This window comes from Saccostrea cucullata, unplaced genomic scaffold (assembly GCF_032062105.1).
Source record: "Saccostrea cucullata isolate Sc308-1 unplaced genomic scaffold, CSIRO_AGI_Scuc_v1 ctg29, whole genome shotgun sequence".
Taxonomy (NCBI): Eukaryota; Metazoa; Mollusca; class Bivalvia; order Ostreida; family Ostreidae; genus Saccostrea; species Saccostrea cuccullata.
Window position 1 is genome coordinate 262159 of NW_026936770.1, and position 21457 is coordinate 283615.

Sequence of the window (21457 nt, forward strand, 5' to 3'; positions counted from 1 at the left end):
CTGAGTAAATGAAGAATTGTATTCAGTCAGTAACTAAAATGTTTCAATATAATTACTGAAGTGATAAAATGTACAGGTATTGTAAAAAAGTTTAATTCTAAATACACACTCAATCATGTTTTAGTGTCCCTAATACACAAAATTCATGTTATTTTTCTATACTTGTTAATGATATATGTTAATGACCTGTCATTATGTTTTCTTACAGTTCAAAAAGCTAAATTTTTAGCTTTAACATTGTAAATCATAATCTGAATGTTTTTCTTTGTCAACATGGTAAATATATAGGTTTTTAGGTCACATAGTATTATATAATAATAAGGACATTCCAGGCGTAATTCTATTCCAGGCGTCATTTTAGTTTCCAGGCGTAATTTTTTTACGGGCGTCATTTATTTTTCCGGGCGTAGCTCATTTGCATTTTTCGCCTCAAATTCCTGCCCATTTACGCTTGGTTTCCGCTTAAGTTACGCCCGGAACCTGTGTATCACCATATATGTAGAGAGACAAATTGACGCCTCTCCTCAATTCCCCCTATATTCCAGGCGGAACATTTCGTACAGGATGTGTAAAGTTTGAAGCCCAAGCACTAACTACCGGTATATTCGAAAGTTATGCCCATGCAAGGTTAAAGTTTGGATTAAAAAGGTTAAAAAAAACTCCAAGGTCAATGTCAAGAGGTAAAAGGTGATACCCACAGAAGGTCTTGTCACAAGGAATACAGCTGTGAAATATGAAATCATAATAAGGTTTTCTGTATTATGACAAGTTATGAATAAAAACACTTTTGATTAAAATGTTTTTAGAATATAAAAAAGAAGAATTTTTAGAATAAATTGTTACCTGGGGTAATGTAATTAATTTCATTTTTAATTTCTAGTAAAGATAACACCTTAAAAAGCCAGTTTCTTTGCGACATATGAAGAGTCCAACACCAAGCGTGGTGTTAATTATAAATGAATGTGGTCTGAGGCATTTAACATGAGCATTTATAAGTTCAAATATTTACACTGTACACAGGTACTATGCATGGCTATACAAACTTGAATTACACCTCTTAAAGATTCCACAGGACCAATCCATACATTTTTATGGCCAGTGGGGAAGGGGTGAGGGGAGAGGGTGTTGGAAGGCTGATAGCAACAAGATCTCTTTGTGAAACACTGATGCCCTCGTATTACAGCTTATGGCGAGGGTTGATCGAATTCTCTCAAATGCATGTCAAAGGTCAAAGTCAAAAGTGTTGGTACCCAAAGAGAGGTCTTGTTACAAGGAATACACCTGTGAAATATGAAAGCCCTAGTTCAAACTGTTCAAAAGTTATGACCAAGGTCAAAATGTCAAGGTCAAAAATATTGATACCAGCTGAAAGGTCTTGTCACAATGAATACACATGCGAAGTACGAAAACCCTAGCTCCAACTGTCTAAAAGTTTTGGCCAAGGTTAAAGTGTCGTATTTTTTGTAAAAGTAGGTCAAACTCCAAGGTGGTCCAGAGGTCAAATTTGGTGGTTCCCAAAGAAAGGTCTTGTCACAAGGAATACACAGTGACACCTGTGAAATATGAAAGACATAGCTCCACCCACTCGATAGTTATGGGCTAGGTTGAGGTTGACAACAGACAGAGAGACGAACAGAAAAAAAATCAGACAGACAGGACAAAAACAATAGGCCCGTGGATCTTTCCATCCAGAGGCATAAAATCTTCCTCTTCATATATAAATGAATACATAGAAAGTGAAAACTATAGCGTGACTTTTAAATTCAAGTATTCTTTGAACATTATTAATGATAGACCAAGATGGATATCATAATTAATACTTTAAGGAATAACTGTCTATTATTTTAGTATCTTTGGTTTAAAGGAGGCTGGGGGGTGGGGGTAACAAATTAACCATCAGATATATCTAATTTTATTTAGATGTGATATCTTAAGTTGTCATTTATCATTTGGCAAAGAAAAAATTCATACGTTTTAGTTTTAAAATTTGACCATTTTGCTCTATCTTTATTTGGGGCTCTTCTTATTAAGGAGATTAATATACCCCGGTAGTCTAAAAATGGCCACAACCACCCAGCCCTCTTAAGATATGATCAAGTGATTGGCTTATTTGATAATTTGCCGAAACGCCGAACCAATCGGTTATTTTTATATTTACATCAATCTGTTACAGCTTGGCCCCACCCACAGTTCCTTCTCTCCCTTCCGCTCCGCACGTGATTTGTTTAACTATACGCCTATTTCAAAGAAAAAATATATTTTTAAAATCATTTTAGTTTTATCTAAAGGACAAAGGAATGGGAATATACTCAGTAGATATTTTTATGTGTAACCCGCCATGTTGAAAATATAGTTCACGTCTGTTTTTCTCAATTTTGTTGTATTTGAATTGAAATTGAAGGAATCTACCGGTTTCCTATGTTGAAATGAAATAGAACAACTGAAAATTTACACCTTTAAAAGTCAAATACCACTTTACATTTGCATAGAGAGAAACATTAAAATATGAATATTTATCTAACCATAATGTAAATTATAGATATAGGAATCGAAGACAACTAGCGACTAAAACATGCATTGTACAACTGAAGATTTCTTTAAAGAAAATCATGCATTTCATTTATGATTTTATCCGTATGATAATAATATATAAAGAAAAACAAGCCAGAAAATCCACAATGAAATAAAACAGATGTGTTTGTGTCCAGTTCTTCTCCAATGCCATATTATAAGACTTCGGTTTCAGAAAACCACTTGTTCCTAGATAGCTCTAATTCTCATCAGAAACGACATGGTTTGCATTGGCTGAAAGAAATTTGTATGAAGCCAAATACGTCGGCAGATCATAATTTTGTTCACACGTTTTCGCTGGCCGTTGACTACAACACTCCTGGACACTACCAACTGATTCTGAACAGCAGAAATTTCGAAAAACTGGTTACTATTTCCTCGAAGATCATCATTCAAAAAAATGCATTTGTTCAACAAATTATCCGGAGAAAGAACAAGACACAGGATGACCAGTTCTCGCTTTTGGGCTGTTGTCAGGGTCCAGTACAAGTTGTACTGCTTCAGTCGGTGTAAGTTAGGCGTGTCGGACGTGTCCATCTCTAGAAGCGTACACACACATTCAAAATAATACATCAATTTGGCAACGGGTGAATTCGGTATTGTAACAGTTTTGGAGATGTTTCGAATGTTAAAGTTTGTCCTGTTGAAGCTAAGAGCCATATTGTATATAGTTTAATGATATTTTCTTTTTTTTATGACCCCCTTGGTAGTAACTTGTACAGAATTTGAAGAAAAAAGGTAGATTCACCTATATATATATACATTCTGGAATTGGTCCCCTTTTTCTTCCGAGAAACAGGAAGAGAAATTCTGTTCTTGAACTTTGATACTTATGTACATCAATACTCGATAAACATCAAACTGTCACAAATACCTCATTAATTTGGCAAATTTACGTATGTGAAACTGAAAATGGGTCGCTTCTTCTCTTTTTCTTGGAAACCGGAAGATTTAAAAAAGACAGGAATCCGTTCTTAATTAAATTAGTTCTGCTATTTCTATGTTGACAATTCTGTCAATCAGCAGGTAGAAACTAGCCCATTTTCTTGCAATACCATTATATTCTCTTCAATGCACTCTTTTGTTGAAATTATCGCGTAAACAGCGAAAGTGAATCGCACAGAAAAAGCACGTCTACGGCTACATTTCGTAAATAAACAAGAAACATCGAAATCCAAACTCGGTTATTGTGATGAAGGTTTGAAAATTAATTGATATCTACAAACAAAACGGGGTATATTAAAATAAAATATTTAACCTTTGAAATTCCTTTTTTCGGTCTGTGTATGTATGTATTTTATTATTTGTCTTTTGTATGTAACATTGTTGTATGCCAACATGTTTGGTGAATCAATAGAGAAATTGAAATTGAAAATAAAAATAAGACAAAAATATGAATATAATGACAGTGTCCATGTTTTGCTACGGGAAACCCAAAATATGTGTCGGATCAAAAAGTAAGATAGGAAGTGCACAATGGCAATATGTAATAAAGATTCTCTGAAACTTTCTTCAAATTTCATTCAGTATGAAGGAGTTGCGGATAAGAGATGGGTATATAACCCAAAGCGTAAAAGACGGACGGACGGATGAACATCCTTTTCAAGCGGGGGTTAAAATATAATTCGAGAAGCAATAACTAGCAAGTCCCAGGGTTAAAAATTGGGAAAGGGAGGAGTCCTGTTCACAAGTACCAGTGTAACAAACTATTTAGTGAGCTATAAAAGGTTAGATTTTTATGACTTCCTTTCTTGGGATCAATGAAAAAATATCAATGTTTTTGTCAATCAGCCAAACAGGTTAGGTAAACCCGTTAAAAAAACACCTTTTAGCTAAGTTGTTATCCAGATACATGTATAAATATACCAAACGAAAACCTTTTACCATGTTTCAGCGTATCCTTAGTAAAGAATTTACATATCAGGTAGGTGAAAAGTTCCTTACTTAATTCTGGCTTTTTATTTGTAGCCAATATACAAATATACGAGTACATGTATTACAATCATTAAATAGACGGCGAATGCGGGGACATAGCCCCACCCCACACCCTTTTTCGATTAAAAGTAACATAACAATATCACTGGCTGTTTAAATCAGAACACTAGTGATGCCATTTAGACATATACAGAACAGAACATGTAGAATGCTCTTTGTTCATGTATATTCTCTAAATGTCTAACACACAATACATGTAGCTAGGTCCTCTATCGAAACTTAACTTCATTCTTGTGCCAAAAGAAATTGTGTTCTGACAATACAAGATACAAAATTTGCTGTTCCATTAATTACAAGGCATGTGACGAATTCTGACAGCATTGGCATTACATCTAACAACGCTAAGGACGTTTCCAAGTAGACAAAAATACAGCTAGAAAATATTGAATCTGGATTTGGTCGAAGACGCGATGATTAGATGAGAATGACTCTTTAGTGCAATGATGCAATGACGAGGACGTCCGTCATACATGTATATATAACGCAACGATGCAATGAGAATGCGATGTCATGATGCTTGGTACGATACAGCTTTGAAACACTGATGCGATAACAATATTGCCATGGTGCGATTAACGATGAAACAATCCTCCATCTTGCTATTGAACCTTATTGTATCATCGTTTTTGCTGTATCGTTTCATCGTCATTGCGATGAGGGATAGCGAAGTACGCGATTCCATAGCTTTCAGATGCCATATCACTCCAAAGCCTTAGTCAAGGTTTTGGATGTCTGAAAAATATTGATCTTAATATCTCATTTAATTTTATTCTACTTATCTGTTATTTGTTTTTCTTTTAATTTTTTTTTATCATGTATTGTCTAACACACTATATCTTCATGACAAAGAATCTTTATGACTTCCTTTCTTCGGAATAATTAAATGAATAAAACTTTTGTCCATCTGCCAAACTAGGTGGATTGATTCCTTTTCAAATTGCACTTCAACTTGGTATATATTCAGGGTGTAAGAATACATGCGTTCTAGAAACTATAAAAACAGTAACTGTGACACTCCTGTATAAAACTAGAGAGCAACGAGCTCACTAAATGATACCCCCGCCTCTCATATGATTATAATGACAAAGTCCTTGTTTTACTCTTGGAGACCCATCTTCGCTAGCGAAGGGTTTCCGATCCGATACCTACTCTACAACAGGTTTCGGATCGGAAACCCTTGGCTAGCGAAGATGTTAGGGACCTGAAATAAGTGTCAGATCAAAAAGTAAAATAGGAGGTGCACAATGGCACTATATAACGAAGATTCTGTGAAAGTCTCATTTCATTCAGTGGTAAAAGATGAGTTGCAGATAAGAGATAGGCACCCCAAAGCGTAACAGACGGACGGACGGACAGATGGACGTACCGCTAGACGGACATCCCGATTACTATATTCCCTGCCGCTTTTCAAGCGGGGTATAAAATACTTAATATTAAAATTGGGTTGCATGCATGTAGCCCTCCTTATTGGTAAAAAACTTAAGGAAGAGATATTCAGTTTACTCTGCTTTGACAATCATGCAGACCTCTTGCTGCAATTATCAGTAAAAAGAATGAAAAAAATAAATAAATTGCTAGGTGTTCATAAAGAATCTAATCCAATATTATTATACTCCCGCTTGAAAAGCGGGAAGGTATTTAGTAATCGTGATGTAGGTCCGTCCGTCTGTTACTCTTATGGGTACCCATCTCTTATGCGCAACTCTTCTCATACCACTGAATGAAATTTAATGGAACTTTCACAGAATCTCAATTACATATTGCCATTGTGCACCTTCTATTTTACTTTTTGATCCGACACATTTTTGGGTTTTCTATAGCAAAACATGGACACTGCCATTATATTCATATGCGAGGCGGGGGTTTCATTTAGTGAGCTCATTGCTCACAGTACCTCTAGTTTACGTTAGTTTAACGTGTTCATAAATAAGTCGAGTTTTAATTTTATGCTCCCGTAAGGGAGGATTCGGGGGCATATAGTTTTTGCATTGTCTCACTGTTCATATGTTTGTTTTAACTTTGTAAATTTTGAATGGTCCAATAGAACTGTCATATTTCAGTTTATTGCTTATGACCTTTCGTTAGGTACCAACGTAATTTACCTTTGCCCCTAGCTAAGTTTGGATATAAATTTTGAATAGTTGAAGCTTTGCCTTTTATTTTTCACAACTGTATTTCTTTTTTTTTTTGACAAGACCTTTCTTTTAAGTGACAATGTTGTTGAGTTTGCTCCGTGGTCACCAAACATGTTGATTTTAAAATTAAATATCATGCCTTTTATCAAAACACATGGAATGAAACTTAAAACTTTGAAGAAATAAATATTTTTCATTAAGGTAATGTTCTCATTTTTTAAATTTGTTGAAGTTAATATTACAAAGATTGACAGGGTCCATGAACTTTCCAAACAACTGTTGCCTGAATTCTTCCAATATACTGATATTTCAGTATAATTGCATTTAACTGCACTGTACATGTATAAACATAATCTATAAAGAGGTTTTTATTTTGCAAGTGTTATTTTATTACTGACTATTAATAATAGAATTTATAAGGTTCAAATATGATAATTTTAACAATTACAGTTAACAACAAAACAGAGAAAATTTCCTAGAGAAATTTATCTTCCCATTGATAAACTCAAATTTATTATTCAGGGGTGTGTCATAAGTTATTTGTAATTGAATCATTCCAGTCTGCTTCATTGTACAAAGAAGCATAGTAAACTCATCTTCCTGCAATCAAACTTTACTCAACTAGAGTGATTAAACTTAATCTGATAATCCATGTCATCTCTACAGTGTACATACTGAAATTCAGATAAAATTCATTGACAACTTCATACCTGGCTTTAACAATTAACAATTCTATATTTACTATGACATGAATTTGACATAAATGCCTTTTGGTTCAAAAAAATTATTCTTGCTAGAAAGATATTTACAATATCAATTTTATTAAAAATTGAAATCTTTAATCGACTCCCAAATGGTCACACATCATACATGAACATATTAAGGGTCACTACAGATGGAAATTCCATTAAAAAATACAATGTGTATGTCTATATTCTATAAGAGGTTCACTTGAAGGCAGATGAGTAATATTCATCCTCTAGTTCAAACAAGTCGATGGCCATTTCGTCCCTGAGGGAGGTGAGTTTGTTATCAAGGTCCTGTTGAAGAGACTTGCAGTTCTTGGCATTCCTGATAATGGACTCATTAACAGAGGGGAAGTCATTCAGAATCATAAACTGTTTCAGATCAGACACAGACTTCATCAGAGATTCTCCTGCTCTCACCTACACAGAAAAATTCATACAATTTCATTGATAGCTTGACTTTAATAGCCTATGGCATGGTAAGTCACGTCACATCACCCAGTCAGATGAGGTTATATGCAGTATCACATCAGAGAATATTTTAGCAGAAGAAAGTACACTGTACTGCCATTTCATTAAACATTTCTATCTTTTAGAGCTGTGTCAGCAAAATAAGAAAGGATGAACTATCAATTAAAAGATTTACATATATTTCCTCTAAGATCAAGTTGCAAAAAGCTTCACATAAAAATTATTTCAAATAAAGAAAGAATCAAATCTTAAAATGTAACTTTTTAAACTTTGAATGAAAAATTGACAAGTATATTAATAAGCAGGAGATGCTGGAGAGGATGAAACTCACTATATTGGCTGCCCGGACCTGCATTTCGTACTGATCTTCCTCTGTCTGTGTATACTTGGATATCTGAGAATCTTCATCCATCTGAGTTAACAGATTTTTTTCTTTTTAAGATATGCATTTGTATCATAATATAATTTAAAATGGCATTTATATGATATAATTTGATAATTTTCTTACTGCTAACTTACTAGACTAAAAACAAATATTAGGACTAATTAAGTTAAAAAAAAGTTTTATCATAAAAAGAATTTAAAGAAAATCCATGAATATATAATTAAACAACAATTTCATTGAGCTTACTCTGGCTAGTTTGATTATCTCTTCAAAATTGACAAGCATTGACTGGATGTTATCCTTTAACTTTTTGTTGTAAGACTTTAGAAGGGCTTCTTTGCTCTGAGGCAGGCTCCTTGCTTGAGACATTTTGGAATGCTTTCCTCCAAGATCCAAAAGGTTACATTATACTGATAATTTTCTAAAATAAAAGAGAGCACAGGTCAAACTTTTATGGTATTAAGTTAAAGCATAAGTAATGTCTTACCCTTAACTGATATCTAACGTTTACTGTATTTTGTCTGTTTTTGTTTCACACTACGCACTGACGAAAAAATTGTGTCTTTTCTCAGAATTGATTCATAATAAGTCTTTACTAATTTTAATGCTAAATTTTATTAACTTTGTTTATTTAACCCGAACAAAGCAGTCAAAAATCAGTAAATAGCTCAAAATGAAAAAAAAAAAACCCACCGAGGATCCGCTTTGTTGAAATCGAAAGTAGAATGAGATAACTCGTCCGTTTTTAAATTCGTCTATCAAAATAAAACGAAAGAAATTAACAAAATTGCATAAAATAATAATTTAGTGTCCCTAAAAAAGTATATTTCGAGCCAAAAAAAATAGTTAAGCTTCAAGTCATAAATTTCATTATTCCCTGACACAAGAGAATCTTGGTTCAACTTGCTTAACATTGTGAAAACGAGATTCGGTCTCTTCCGGGTCAGTTAAAATGGTATGGAAGACGTGAAATCATTATGTTCAAGACAAATCGAGCGTCATCTTAGACAATCTTTTATTTGTTGTAAACTTTAGTTAAATATTTCATTTTGTCAATGATATTTGATGTATGAAAACTCAGTTTATGCATCAACATTGACTTATTTTCGTTAAAAAAATTATACTGAGTCAACATACTATTTGACAACAAACATGGAAAAACAGCTCAAATCAAGAAAATATAACATTCCTCGTTATTTTGATCTAGAAAAGCAACCATAAATATAATGAAATGATTATACAGAAAGGAAATGATATATGGCTATCTATGTAAGTCCCTTGTGTGTAAGTAAAAACAAAATCGTGTGCACAATCATTTGAATCATCCCCCCCTCTTCCAAACACCAATTCTGCTCTAAATCTGATTATGAGAACAGTATTATTTGGATGATTAAGCACAAAGATCAGTATATGTTTGGTAGATATCTCAAGTACTGTATTTTTCAACACTGTTATTTTCATCGTGGCCATTGGCCAATGTGAACAGCCAGGCAACAGCATTTGTAACTAAGGCTTCTGATCCCATCCATGCTTTCTCAAGGGTCCATGTTTTTTGTCCTTAACTTGCATTGTTTCAGCATTTATAAGTGATTATCACTGTTTATTTTCTTCACCTCTTTCTTAGCAGCTTGAAACAGGTTATGAATACAATTGTGAAATTTATTCCTTTCACATCAAGTTTCTCAATTCAATCAGTTTCCTGATCTGTATAAAACAATGACATTCTTGAAATAAAGATTTTTTTTCTGCAGCCTGTTAAAAAAAAGGGGAAGAAGAAGGTGGCAGCAGCCCCACTGGTGGCTAAGAAAGCTGCGGAACCCAAAAAAGTAGCAAACCCCCTGCTTGAAAAAAGACCACGAAACTTTGGAATAGGTAAGGCCATCCTTAAAAAAATGTTTGTTTGGAATTGCCGCCTGGGGGTTTTCAGACCCAGGAGGGAGGGAGGGAATTTTTTTTTTTTTTTTTTACAAACTGAAGCTAAATAATACAAAAAATGTAAACAGTGGTGATTTTCTTTAATTTTCCTTTTTCTTTTATTTTATTAATATAATTTTTGTTTGATTTTCAAAACAATATATAGCCCTACACAGAACGGTACTCAAATATCAATCCAATTTAGATTTTAGAGCTGCTCATTTATTTAAAGTCAAATTTCAGCATCAAAATTCTTTTTTTTTTTTTTATCTTTTTTAAACAATAATTTTATAGGTCTATTTTAAAGCATTTCTCTTTGAAATTTAGCCCTTTGTTACAACTCTTACAAACGGTGCGAACCACACAAAATTTCTTAACTGCTCAAGAATTGTTGGGATGATTTGTGGAAAAGCGGGAGGGGTGCTTGGTACATGTCTGTTTTTGAGTGTCAATCAATTTTAACATTACGTTTCAAATACTTGTCATCTATACTGTCAGACACACAACATTTTCCTGTAGTATTTGGGATAGAACATTTCTAATCCATGTAATTTTTTAACTGGGACCTGTCAGAACGATCATTTTTAATTTCAACATGACGCACTTAGCCTATCAAGTTCAGTGTGCAATCTATAGAATAGCTCGTTCCAGGTGGGTATTGTTGTAACATTCCATTTAATTTTTTATTCACCTTTTAATTTTATGGACATGCATAAATGTTCTGCTCTTCACCGCTTGAATGTTTTATCTATTCACTGATCCAACCTGGTCTGACATTTTGGCGGCTTTTATTTTGTCAAATCGCCACCTCTTATCTCTATATCATAAATACTATGAAGAAAGCGTTTTATTGACCGGTGTTGTTAAATTAATGCGAGCTCAAACCCGACTTTAAAAAGCTATTTTGACGAACGAACTGACTTGTAATAAACAATGCAAGACGATAGAACGATAAAAAAAATATCTGTAATATTTCGCCAATTAAATTTTTTGAGCGGGGGGTATTTCAATGAGGCGGGCGGCAATTCCAAACAAACTATAATTTTATTTTGGCCTAAGTTGCAAAACAAATTGGTAAAAATCAGTAAAAATGACAAATTGTTTGATAAGGAACATTTTTAGCGGCAATCTTTGGTTTAAATACACGGTAAGATTGAATGAAGTGCATTTTCATTTAGTGAGAACTTTCATAATATTAAAAAAGTTGTTGGCTTAGTGGATAAAGGTGGGTGATTCTGTTATGTCATTGTTAAATTCTGGTTTAGGTAAATGGTAGATAAAAAATCAATGATTTCTGTGTTGGCCAGCTGTGGGATCAATTTTAAATAAATCAGTTATTTACAGGTCAGGATATTCAGCCTAAACGTGATCTGAGTCGCTTTGTAAGATGGCCCAAATACATTCGTCTCCAACGCCAGAAAGCAGTGCTGATGCAGAGATTGAAGGTCCCTCCCCCCATCAACCAGTTCAGTGGATCACAAGCTCTTGATAGGCAGACAGGTACAAGAAAACATCTGAGGATGTATAATCCTTTTTATTATAATGAAATAAAATTTGCTTGTAATAATGACATTTCATTCACTTTATTTTACCTAAAAATTAAATCTTGTGCTACTTTCTGTGGAAGTCCAAGCTATGATTAAAATCTAATTGCTGATGATGGTAGAGACCATTTTTGAAGGAATTTTTAACTACCAAGATCTCTGAGCTTGGATTCTGCAGTTTACTATAGCATGTTTAAACATTTGCTGTTCAATAAACTCTTTTGAAAGTAGTGCTTGTACATATACCTTAAAGGACAAAGTATGTACATGTATCAGTGGCATCTGTTTACTTCATACCTTGACTGGTTACTTATCCAAAAAAAAAAAAAAAGCTTTTGGAAGTATGAATTGAATTATGTCCTTTATGAGAGGATGCTCTGCCTTGCAGTGCTCTTGTTCATAAAGCTTACTTCCAATAGCAATATCCTGCAAAAAAGAGAAGAAAATAAAATTTTCTTTTCTTTTATTATCTAACATAAAAAAGGGTTTGGGAATTTAATATCAGTTTAGATCCTCAGGGTCCGACACTCGTCAAAATTTGGTCTCGCCATTTGGGCAACCTTGTACTGATCACAGGTTGCCCGAATGAATTTCAGGTCGTCCAAATAAAATATCAAATGAAAGAAATCTTAATATGCAATTGTTTAAAATTTGTTAAGATAATTAACAGAACTTGTGTTTTTGTATTGAAAAATGTAAACCAGGCATTTTTGGAATGTCAAGATGTCTTCCAGTATTTTATCAAACAAAAATATAAGCAGAATCGGACATGCAGAATGCTAAAATTTGCAGTTTAAAACATTCATTTTCACTTACCATGAAGGCCTTAATAAAGGGGGTCAAATATCCCTGGACTGAATTAACCAGGTGTGATATTATAGTGGACACCCAAAATGGCTGTCTAGCAGCAGAAAACGATCATCATCATCAGATGATCAGAAAGTTGTGTAGGGAAATGCAAGCTGTTACAATGATGATTATTTAAGGAATGAAGCTAATTTCAACTTATGTTATCCGATATAACATAACTTGGGGCAGTTTACGCTTTATAAACCGCGAAGCGGTTGATAAAAAAGCGTAAACTGCCCCAAGTTTTGTTATATCGGATAACATAAGTTGAAATTAGCTTCATTCCTTATAATTTAATTCCAGTGTAGACAATGAGACTATATTTCCACCGGAAAAAGACTTCAAATTGAGCATTTTTTAAAAAGTAACGTCAAGCGGAGTAATACGTTTTTGACGTAACTCATTGGGACGTAGGCAAGTTATGTTATCCAAAATATTATATGTTCCTCTGAATGATTCAGCCAATGAAACTGCTTGATACAAGTGAAATTAAATTATTACCCTTTATATTTAAGGTGATTGTTGACTAAGTTGACATATTTTATATCTCAAATAAAACTTTATTAAAGACTTTTAGTAAAAATTGCATCAGCTGATTGATCGAACACAGATTTGGCAGGAAAAAAAATTTACGCAGCTGCAATTTGAACATGTTGAATGTGTTGGTTTGGTTACAGGAAAATGTGTTTTAAGGCCTTATGAAGTTTATTTTAAAATATTAAACATTTTTATTAAATATTCCCGACTTGTCCCAGATCGTCATTTGGGCGAGCCAGACTGAAAATCAGGTCGTCCGAAATCATTTCTGGGTGGAAATGACGAGGTGACGAGCGTGAATGTCGAACCCAGGATCCTAAATAGCATATTATATTTTCTGTTGTTTTAATACCCAAATTTAACTTAGTATTGAATTAATCAAAACTGTTACCTGTAAACTTAATTGGATTTTGTTGAACTGTTTCTTCAAGATAACGTGGAATTTTGGATTGTAATGAATTTTGTTTTTATTAAAATTATCATTCAAGTTTAATCCAAGTGATGATGTTAAAAATGCACTGAGAATTCCATGATATATATAAAAAATCTACACACTTGATCTCTGAACTTGGATAACCAAAAAAACAAAGTAAACGTATCTCTTTGATATTTGATCTTATAGACCTTTATTCTTTGATATTGTAGCCACCCAGCTGTTCCGCCTGATGGACAAGTACAGGCCCGAGTCCAAACAACAGAAGAAGGCTCGACTAAAGGCTAGAGCTGAGGAAAGGGCAGCAGGAAAGGAGGACAAGCCCACTAAACGACCCCCAGTCATGAGGTCAGGGGTCAACACAGTGACCGCCCTCGTAGAGCAGAAGAAAGCTCAGCTGGTTGTCATTGCACACGATGTTGACCCAATTGAAGTGAGTAGATTTTGTGGCAGCTGTTCTGACTTGGGTGTTTTAGAGTTCATGAATGATCCCTTCAGTCCTCCACTAAATATGTTATGAAAAGCTCCAAAGTTTGCCACTGATCATAAATATTTTTTAAAAAATGATCAATTTTAGATAAGTGATAGATAAATTTTGATACAATGAAAACAAAATAATGAACTTGATTCAGTGCAAGCAATGTCTCACATATAATATAAAAAAACAATGTTAACCATAGTACAATGTCATGAATAACTTACATTTTAATGATTTATTCAGGGAACTTTCAAAATACTCTTTGATAGCAAATTAAAGGAATAAAAAGAATAGAAAATTCTGAAAGTAAAAAAACAAACTTTTGTTTATTAGTTTTTAACAGAGAAAATGATGTGAAGTTTAAAATTTATTAACTAGAACACATCAACAATTATGTCAAATATATTGAACAGTTTTATTATTATTTATTAAAATGTAAGCATCTGACAGTGATTGATACATAAAATGCTTTTTTGTAGATTGTTATATTCTTACCAGCCTTGTGTAGGAAGATGGGGGTACCCTACTGCATTGTAAAAGGAAAAGCAAGATTAGGACGTGTTGTACACAGAAAAACAGCTACCTGTCTGGCCTTCACAAATGTTAATTCGTAAGTATAGTAAAATAAATATATTGGTAGGAACTAGAACATGACATCTTTGGAGAGGCAAAGCTGTTTATCGTAGTGGAAATTCTGTATTTATCTGGATTGATATATATAAAATATGTTTTCTTTTAAGAAGTTAACCAATATTCCAGGAGAGTTTTAAATACAAAATTTACCTTGAATAAATGAATTTTCTGATGAGATGAATTGAAATAGATGTGAATGCTTACAAAAATTAATTTCAATTCAGATTTAATTTTTTATATCCAACTCCTAATTGGTTAAAGTTCATATAATATGTGAACTTGAAAATTCTTTATAAAGAAACCTTGAAGAGAATAAATCACATCCATAAATAGTCTTAAAATTTTAAACTGAAATTCTGTCCATCAAGGCTTTATTACAAACAGAAAATAGAAATCTCTTTGAAAGTTTACTGGTTGGTAAACAAAAGTATTTTTGCTTTGTCATTAAATAATATTTCAGAGAGGATAAAAATGCCCTGAATAAACTTTCTGAAGCTGTCAAGACCAACTTTAACGACAGATTTGATGAGGTGAGTTTATTTGTATGTAAGAAGTACAGTATATGGGTTGATCAGATCTGAGACACAATGATGTTTGAATTTCTTCGCCTGAAGACTTGTGTTGAATAATTTTACGAGCTTTTTAACTCTGAGTGTCTCCAATAAATAGATCTGTCTAAAATTAGATGGAATACTTTTTTAAGTGTTTGATTCCCAATACAATTAAGGTATGAATTGATGACTGTAAATATGATGAATATTCATGATCAGAAGTGTCCAATCCTACAGACTTGGATCCATTTTTTGGCTCAGCTCCAGGAAATCAAAAATTCAAGACACATTTATGTGAAAACTTACATTTTAAATTGTATGTGCCCTTGGATAAAATTTTGGAAGATTTATTTTTAAATTATTGAGCTTACCTGGTTCAAATTTTAAGAATACATCTGGAGGTGTTAATTACTAAAGTTATGCTTCAGATACTTCATCTAACATTTATTTTGTAGAGGTGTAAACTGTAAAAGTGATCTAATCATTGTAAAAGTTATTAATTGAAGAAAGATTAGGTTTCAAGTGGCCTCTGAAGTTAAAAGCCATGGCAATATCTGATAAAATACAGTTTAGGACAGAAATAAATATTATGAATAGTTTTTCAGGTCCCACCGCTTTAGATCAGAAACTGCCACAATGGTAAAAAAGATGTTGACATTTCAAAAAAACAAATAACTAAATTTTCTGTTTTTCCAAGTTGGAAAAAGAAATTGGCTTTTTTCATTTTCTTAACTATTAATAGGTAGATGTTTTTATTAATATTGATTGGAAATGCATTAGGCAATATTTTCCATCATATCGTTATTCAAATATAAATGCTAGCAAGTGTTCTTTCCTTTTTGATACCCCTCCCATCTTTCCCTTAATTCTTGATTGTTATGTTGATTTACACAGTTTTATGTATGAGTGTCTTAGAATTCTGAAGTTAAATATGATGATGTAAACTTTTCCCGAAGCTGATCTTCCTTTGAAGAAGCTTATTTACAATCTGATGACTTCAGGTTTGAAAGAATTCACCAAAGAAAAACAAAACTATATTCACCACAATTTTATTTTCATCCAATAATTTTTTTCTCTTTTTTTTCCAGATTCGTCGTCACTGGGGAGGTGGTCAGATGGGATCTAAATCTCAAGCACGCATTAACAAACTGGAAAAAGCAAAGGCTCGTGAACTTGCCCAAAAAATGGGTTAAAAACACTGAAAATAAATTATGGCTGAATAGTGGTGTGTGTTTTCTTTTTTCAAGAAGTTGCGAGGGGATGAGATTTAATCTCATGAGTAATCATCTTTCTTTTCTGTGAAGCCAAGCGACGGTGGCTTCTGAGATATGGGTCCAGCGGTTCTGTCTCTTTCTTTTGAAAATACTTTGCTGTTTGTCTCTTTCTTTTGAAAATCCCATGCATAACAGTTTCCAAGGATATTTTTTTATATTCAACCGAAATTAGTCCAATTTGGACAATTTGCTGTACATATGTAATTCTTGGAAAAGTTCTCCAAGCTTCCAAACTGGGAAGGGGGGGGGTTAAACAGCCAATTTACGAATGTAACAGGTCACTGAGTGTCAACCCATTTTGACCTGTTGATATTATAAATTCACTCAAGTGATTGTCGCATAATGTCATAAAATGATGTGTGCAAGAAATTGATTGGATTGTGGAAGTTCTTAGCTCACCTGAGCTGAAGGCTCAAGTGAACTTTTCTGAACAAAATTTATCTGTGGTCTTTCATCACACTGATAGAAATTGAGGGATTATCTCTGACATTAAAAAAAAATTTAACTTGATAAACAGCATGATATTTATACCCCACTCAACAAGTTGCGGGAGGTATGTTTTTGACCCGTCTGTTCGTCAGTAAGTCCTATTTTTAGCTCACCTGAGCTGAAAGCTCAAGTGAGCTTTTCTGATCACATATTGTCCGGCATCCGTCTATCTGTAAACTTTTCACATTTTCATCTTCTTCTCAAGAACTACTGGGCCAATTTCAACCAAACTTGCCACAAAGTATCCTTAGGTGAAGGGGATTCAAGTTTGTTCAAATGAAGGGCCACGCCCTCTTCCAAGGGGGAGATAATTATGAATTGGTGAAAAATTAACAAGCATTTTTAAAAAATCTTCTTCTCAAGAACCACTGGGCCCTGGGCCAGGAAAGATGAAACTCATGTGGAATCATCCTCAGGTAGTGTAGATTTAAATTTGTTCAAATCATGACCCCCAGGGGTTGGGCGGGGCCACAATGGCCGACCAAAGTTTTACATAGAAATATATAGGAAAATTCTTTAAAAATCTTCTTCTCAAGAATAACAAAGCCATGATTGCTCATATTTATATGGAAGCATCCTCAGGTAGTGTAGATTCAAGGTTGTTCAAATCATGACCCCCGGGGGTTGGGCGGGGCCACAATGGCCGACCAAAGTTTTACATAGAAATATATAGGAAAATTCTTTAAAAATCTTCTTCTCAAGAATAACAAATCCATGATTGCTCATATTTATATGGAAGCATCCTCAGGTAGTGTAGATTCAAGGTTGTTCAAATCATGACCCCCGGGGGTAGGGCGGGGCCACAATGGCCGGCCAAAGTTTTACATAGAAATATATAGGAAAATTCTTTAAAAATCTTCTTCTCAAGAATAACAAATCCATGATTGCTCATATTTATATGGAAGCATCCTCAGGTAGTGTAGATTCAAGTTTGTTCAAATCATACCCTCTCCCCTTTAAGGAATGGTTGGGACTCTTTTTGGGTTTAAACTTTTCAATAATAAACTAATTTCTGCTTTTATGCTGGCCACAGTGCTCAGGTGAGCGATGTGGCCCATGGGCCTCTTGTTTTTTTGTCAACGCAACTCCTCATACATATTAACCGCTACACAGAATTTGGTCAAACTTTCCAGATATTTAGGACACAGTATGATTGATTGTATATTGTTTAACGTCCCTCTCAAGAATTTTTCACTCATATGGAGACGCCACCACTTGCAGGTGGAGAGCTGCAAATTTTGTACTATACTCGGCCGTCAGGGCCATTGAGCAGGGAGGGATCTTTTTCTTGCCAGCACCTACAGCGATATAGGACCTCGGTTTATATGGTCTCATCTGAAGGACCGGTCTCCACGTCCCACAGTAGGATTCGAACCCGCGACGTAAGGATTGACTCTTTACTTCCCGAATCTAGAGCAGACGCTGTAACCACTGCGCCACGCAGGTGACCTGGACACAATATGTAAATGTGCGTATTACCAAGAAATTCCGATTCCTTTATTTTTTCCGGGAATTTCGACACTTTTCAACTTCGATTTTTGGCCGTACCTTGAATGAAGAGATGATCAGTTTGTCAGCGCAACTCCTCACAGAAATTTGTCAAACTTGGCAGTTACTCAGTATTTAGGACACAATGTGTAGATGTGCATTTTACAGGAAATTCCGATTCGTTTATTTTTTGCGGGATTTTCGGCACTCTTCCACTTAGATTTTTGGCTATACCTTGATTAAAGAGATGAACAGTTTGGCAGCGAAACTTTGCAGACATTTAGGACACAATATGTAGATGTGCATCAGGAAATTCTAATTCTTTTATTTTTTTTCGGGATTTTCGGCACTGAGTTTTGGGGGAGCGTGGGGTATGTGAGGTTGCTCACTTTTTCTTTCATTATTTTGTGTTTTGCTATTCTGATCTATAATTAGTTATACACAGGATATTTAAAATGTAGGCCTACTTGGAAAGTCATGACAAAATTAACATTTTCAAATTTCCGTCCGTAAAATCTAACATTGAAAAATGTTTTGGTTATTTTCAGAGAAATCACTTTTATAATTTATAAGTTCACAATATCACCACACATTTATTTCACGACGGACGATAATATTTTATGAAAATTTAGGTACCATGGCAACATCGTTCATCAAAATCAAAAGCACAAAACTGATAACAACATGTATGTATCTCAATGTAGTCTACTTGCATGCCAAATTATAATCAGACTAAAACTGTATTTGTAGTAGCATTTTGAAAGTATTTCATAGAAATTTCTATTTTTAGTAACCACGACAACACGATTCATCGAAAGCAAAAACCGATAAATAGGATTGTGTATCTTAGTGTAGTCTACTCGTGTACCAAGTTAAATTGAAATCAGACCAAAACTGTAGGAGGAGTAGCATTTTAAATGTATTTCACAGAAATTTCTATTTTTAGTAACAACGACAACACCATTCATTGAAATCAAAAACCGATAGGAAGAATTATGTATCTTAGTGTAGTCTACTTGTGTGCCAAGTTATATTGAGATCACACCAGAGTTGTAGGAGGAGTAGCATTTTTAAAGTATTTCACGGAAATTTCTATTTTTCGAAAATATTAATTTAATAAAAATTAATATATCATTAGGAAGTAGAACATGACTTCTTTGGAGATACAAAACTGTTTATTGTATTGGAAATTCTGTATTTATCTGGATTGATGTTTATGAAACATGTTCTTTTGTTAGCTAGTTTATCAAATATGTCTGGGAAAGTATTAACCGTGGATAAGTGAATTTTACTGATATATGAATTGAATTAGATGTAAATGCTTGCAAAAAATATAAAGTTTTCCTATATATTTCTATGTAAAACTTTGATCAGCCGTTGTGGCCCCGCCCTTACCCGAGGGGTCATGATTTGAATAAAGTTGAATCTGCACTACCTGAAGATGTTTCCCTATAAGTTTCACCTTTCCTGCCACAGTGGTTCTTGAGAAGAAGATTTTTAAAACATGCAACCAAATTTTTTACAATTTCTGAATTATCTCCTTTTGAATAAAGGCGTGGTCCTTCATTTGAACAAACTTGAATCCCTTTCACCCAAGGATGCTTTGTGGCAAGTTTGGTTGAAATTGGCCCAAGGTTCTTGAGAAGAAGTCGAAAATTTGAAAAATTTACAGACGGACGCCGGTGAGCTAAAAATACATGTAATATGGTTTTCTCCAAAAAGGTAGAATACATTTGTTTTATTCCTGGAAAAAATAACGAAGACGCGTCATTTCATTATTTTTTTTATGTATATTGTACTCTACCTTAGAACTCTGATGCATAAAGCCCCCAAAAGTAACAACGTTGTGGTAAAACTGAATTAATTCACCACAAAACTTGTACAATTGGGGGGCCCTCCAGACTTCCCTCTCCCCCTGCTAGCACACCGAGTCCGATGTGAATGCGCGGCCGCTCAGGGAGAGGTCCGTCTTTCAGGCCCGTGTTGTGTTGCCGCATGTCTCCCAGGTCTCTGTGTAGGTGTTGGTGAATGTGTCGCCAAAAGATGTTGAACAGTACGGCCCGGGTTCCTCTTCAAACAGAGGCCAACCCGGGCCCCTGGGTTATCTGTATGTAAAGCTGGATACTAGGAAGTAAGCGGCTGAGAAACACCCCTCAAACCCGATGTATCTCACCATTATAGGGAGATCATGTCGGGTCTGAGTTCAGCGGTGATCTGAGGAAATATGTTTAATATTTTTATATATATATACCGGTATATACAGACTTATCCGCTCTCTATAAAAAGCTCCTCATCCGGTAGAAACTTTCCTGAGATGGGAATTATATTAAAGTGGAGACTGTTACAAAATAAACATGCGGAAATTGTCTTTTTATTTAGAATTATTGTAAAAAGGCAATTTTCTAACAAACCTTGTTCAAATGCACTCTCACACTCGCCCTATAATGGTCTAGCTTGTATTTGTTGCCCGAGTGTGGTTAGAGCGTCTGCCCTAGAGTCGCAAAGTAAGGAGTTGATCCTTACGTCGCGGGTTTGAATCTCACTGTGGGACGTGGAAACTGGTCCTTCGGATGAGAGCGTATAAACTGAGGCCCCGTGTCGCACTACGCGTAGATCTGAGAGGCATTCTAATCTCTGCAAGAACAATGAATTTGGAAATGAGTTTCATTACTTATATGTATCCTTGTTTTAAGAATTGAAAGACATACCTAGCAAAGATCTTATGAAGCTAAAAACAATATATATCTTTTTTTTTTTTTATTCACATCTCTTTTTACAATATCACACATTGAATTAATACATGATGTGTTTTTTTTTTAATAGAAAGAGGTAGAAGGAAGAATAAAGGAAAGCAAGAGAAAGAGAGGAGAGAGAGAAGGAGAGAGGAGTGAAAGAGAGAGTTTAGTAGAAAAGTTGGTTCCATCTGTTCCACTGGGCATCAAATTTTTCTTTTTCACTATTTCT

At 34.3% G+C, this 21457-nt stretch overlaps 2 protein-coding genes and 1 non-coding gene across 3 annotated transcripts; 2 read left to right on the forward strand and 1 right to left on the reverse strand.

Moving 5' to 3' along the window:
- Positions 1-7095: 7095 nt before the first annotated feature.
- On the reverse strand, positions 7096-9049 carry LOC134246557 (mediator of RNA polymerase II transcription subunit 22-like). The gene is made up of 4 exons (XM_062728947.1): positions 8993-9049; positions 8550-8724; positions 8250-8330; positions 7096-7867 (listed from the first exon to the last, which is right to left on the reverse strand). The coding sequence occupies exons 2-4, from the start codon at positions 8670-8672 to the stop codon at positions 7649-7651; spliced, it is 423 nt and encodes a 140-aa protein (XP_062584931.1). The 5' UTR covers positions 8673-8724; positions 8993-9049; the 3' UTR covers positions 7096-7648.
- Positions 9050-10018: 969 nt separating this feature from the next.
- On the forward strand, positions 10019-16464 carry LOC134246540 (large ribosomal subunit protein eL8-like; the record flags this gene model as incomplete). The annotated part of the gene is made up of 6 exons (XM_062728925.1): positions 10019-10175; positions 11562-11717; positions 13793-14013; positions 14538-14668; positions 15152-15221; positions 16331-16464. Coding segments are annotated over 6 exons (840 nt in total), but the record flags the coding sequence as incomplete, so codon positions are not given.
- LOC134246572 (small nucleolar RNA SNORD36) lies at positions 15274-15348 on the forward strand. The gene has a single exon (XR_009987648.1). It is a non-coding gene; the product is annotated as a small nucleolar RNA SNORD36 (small nucleolar RNA).
- Positions 16465-21457: the final 4993 nt, after the last annotated feature.

What these genes read in the sequence shown, in the direction of transcription:
- LOC134246557 (XM_062728947.1), bottom strand. Translation starts at nt 8,672, where the DNA reads ATGTCTCAAGCAAGGAGCCTGCCTCAGAGCAAAGAAGCCCTTCTAAAG. An exon ending in AGATAATCAAACTAGCCAGA is followed by an intron (nt 8,331 to 8,549) that starts GTAAGCTCAATG and finishes CTGTTAACTCAG; the next exon opens with ATGGATGAAGATTCTCAGAT. An exon ending in AGGTCCGGGCAGCCAATATA is followed by an intron (nt 7,868 to 8,249) that starts GTGAGTTTCATC and finishes TTTTCTGTGTAG; the next exon opens with GTGAGAGCAGGAGAATCTCT.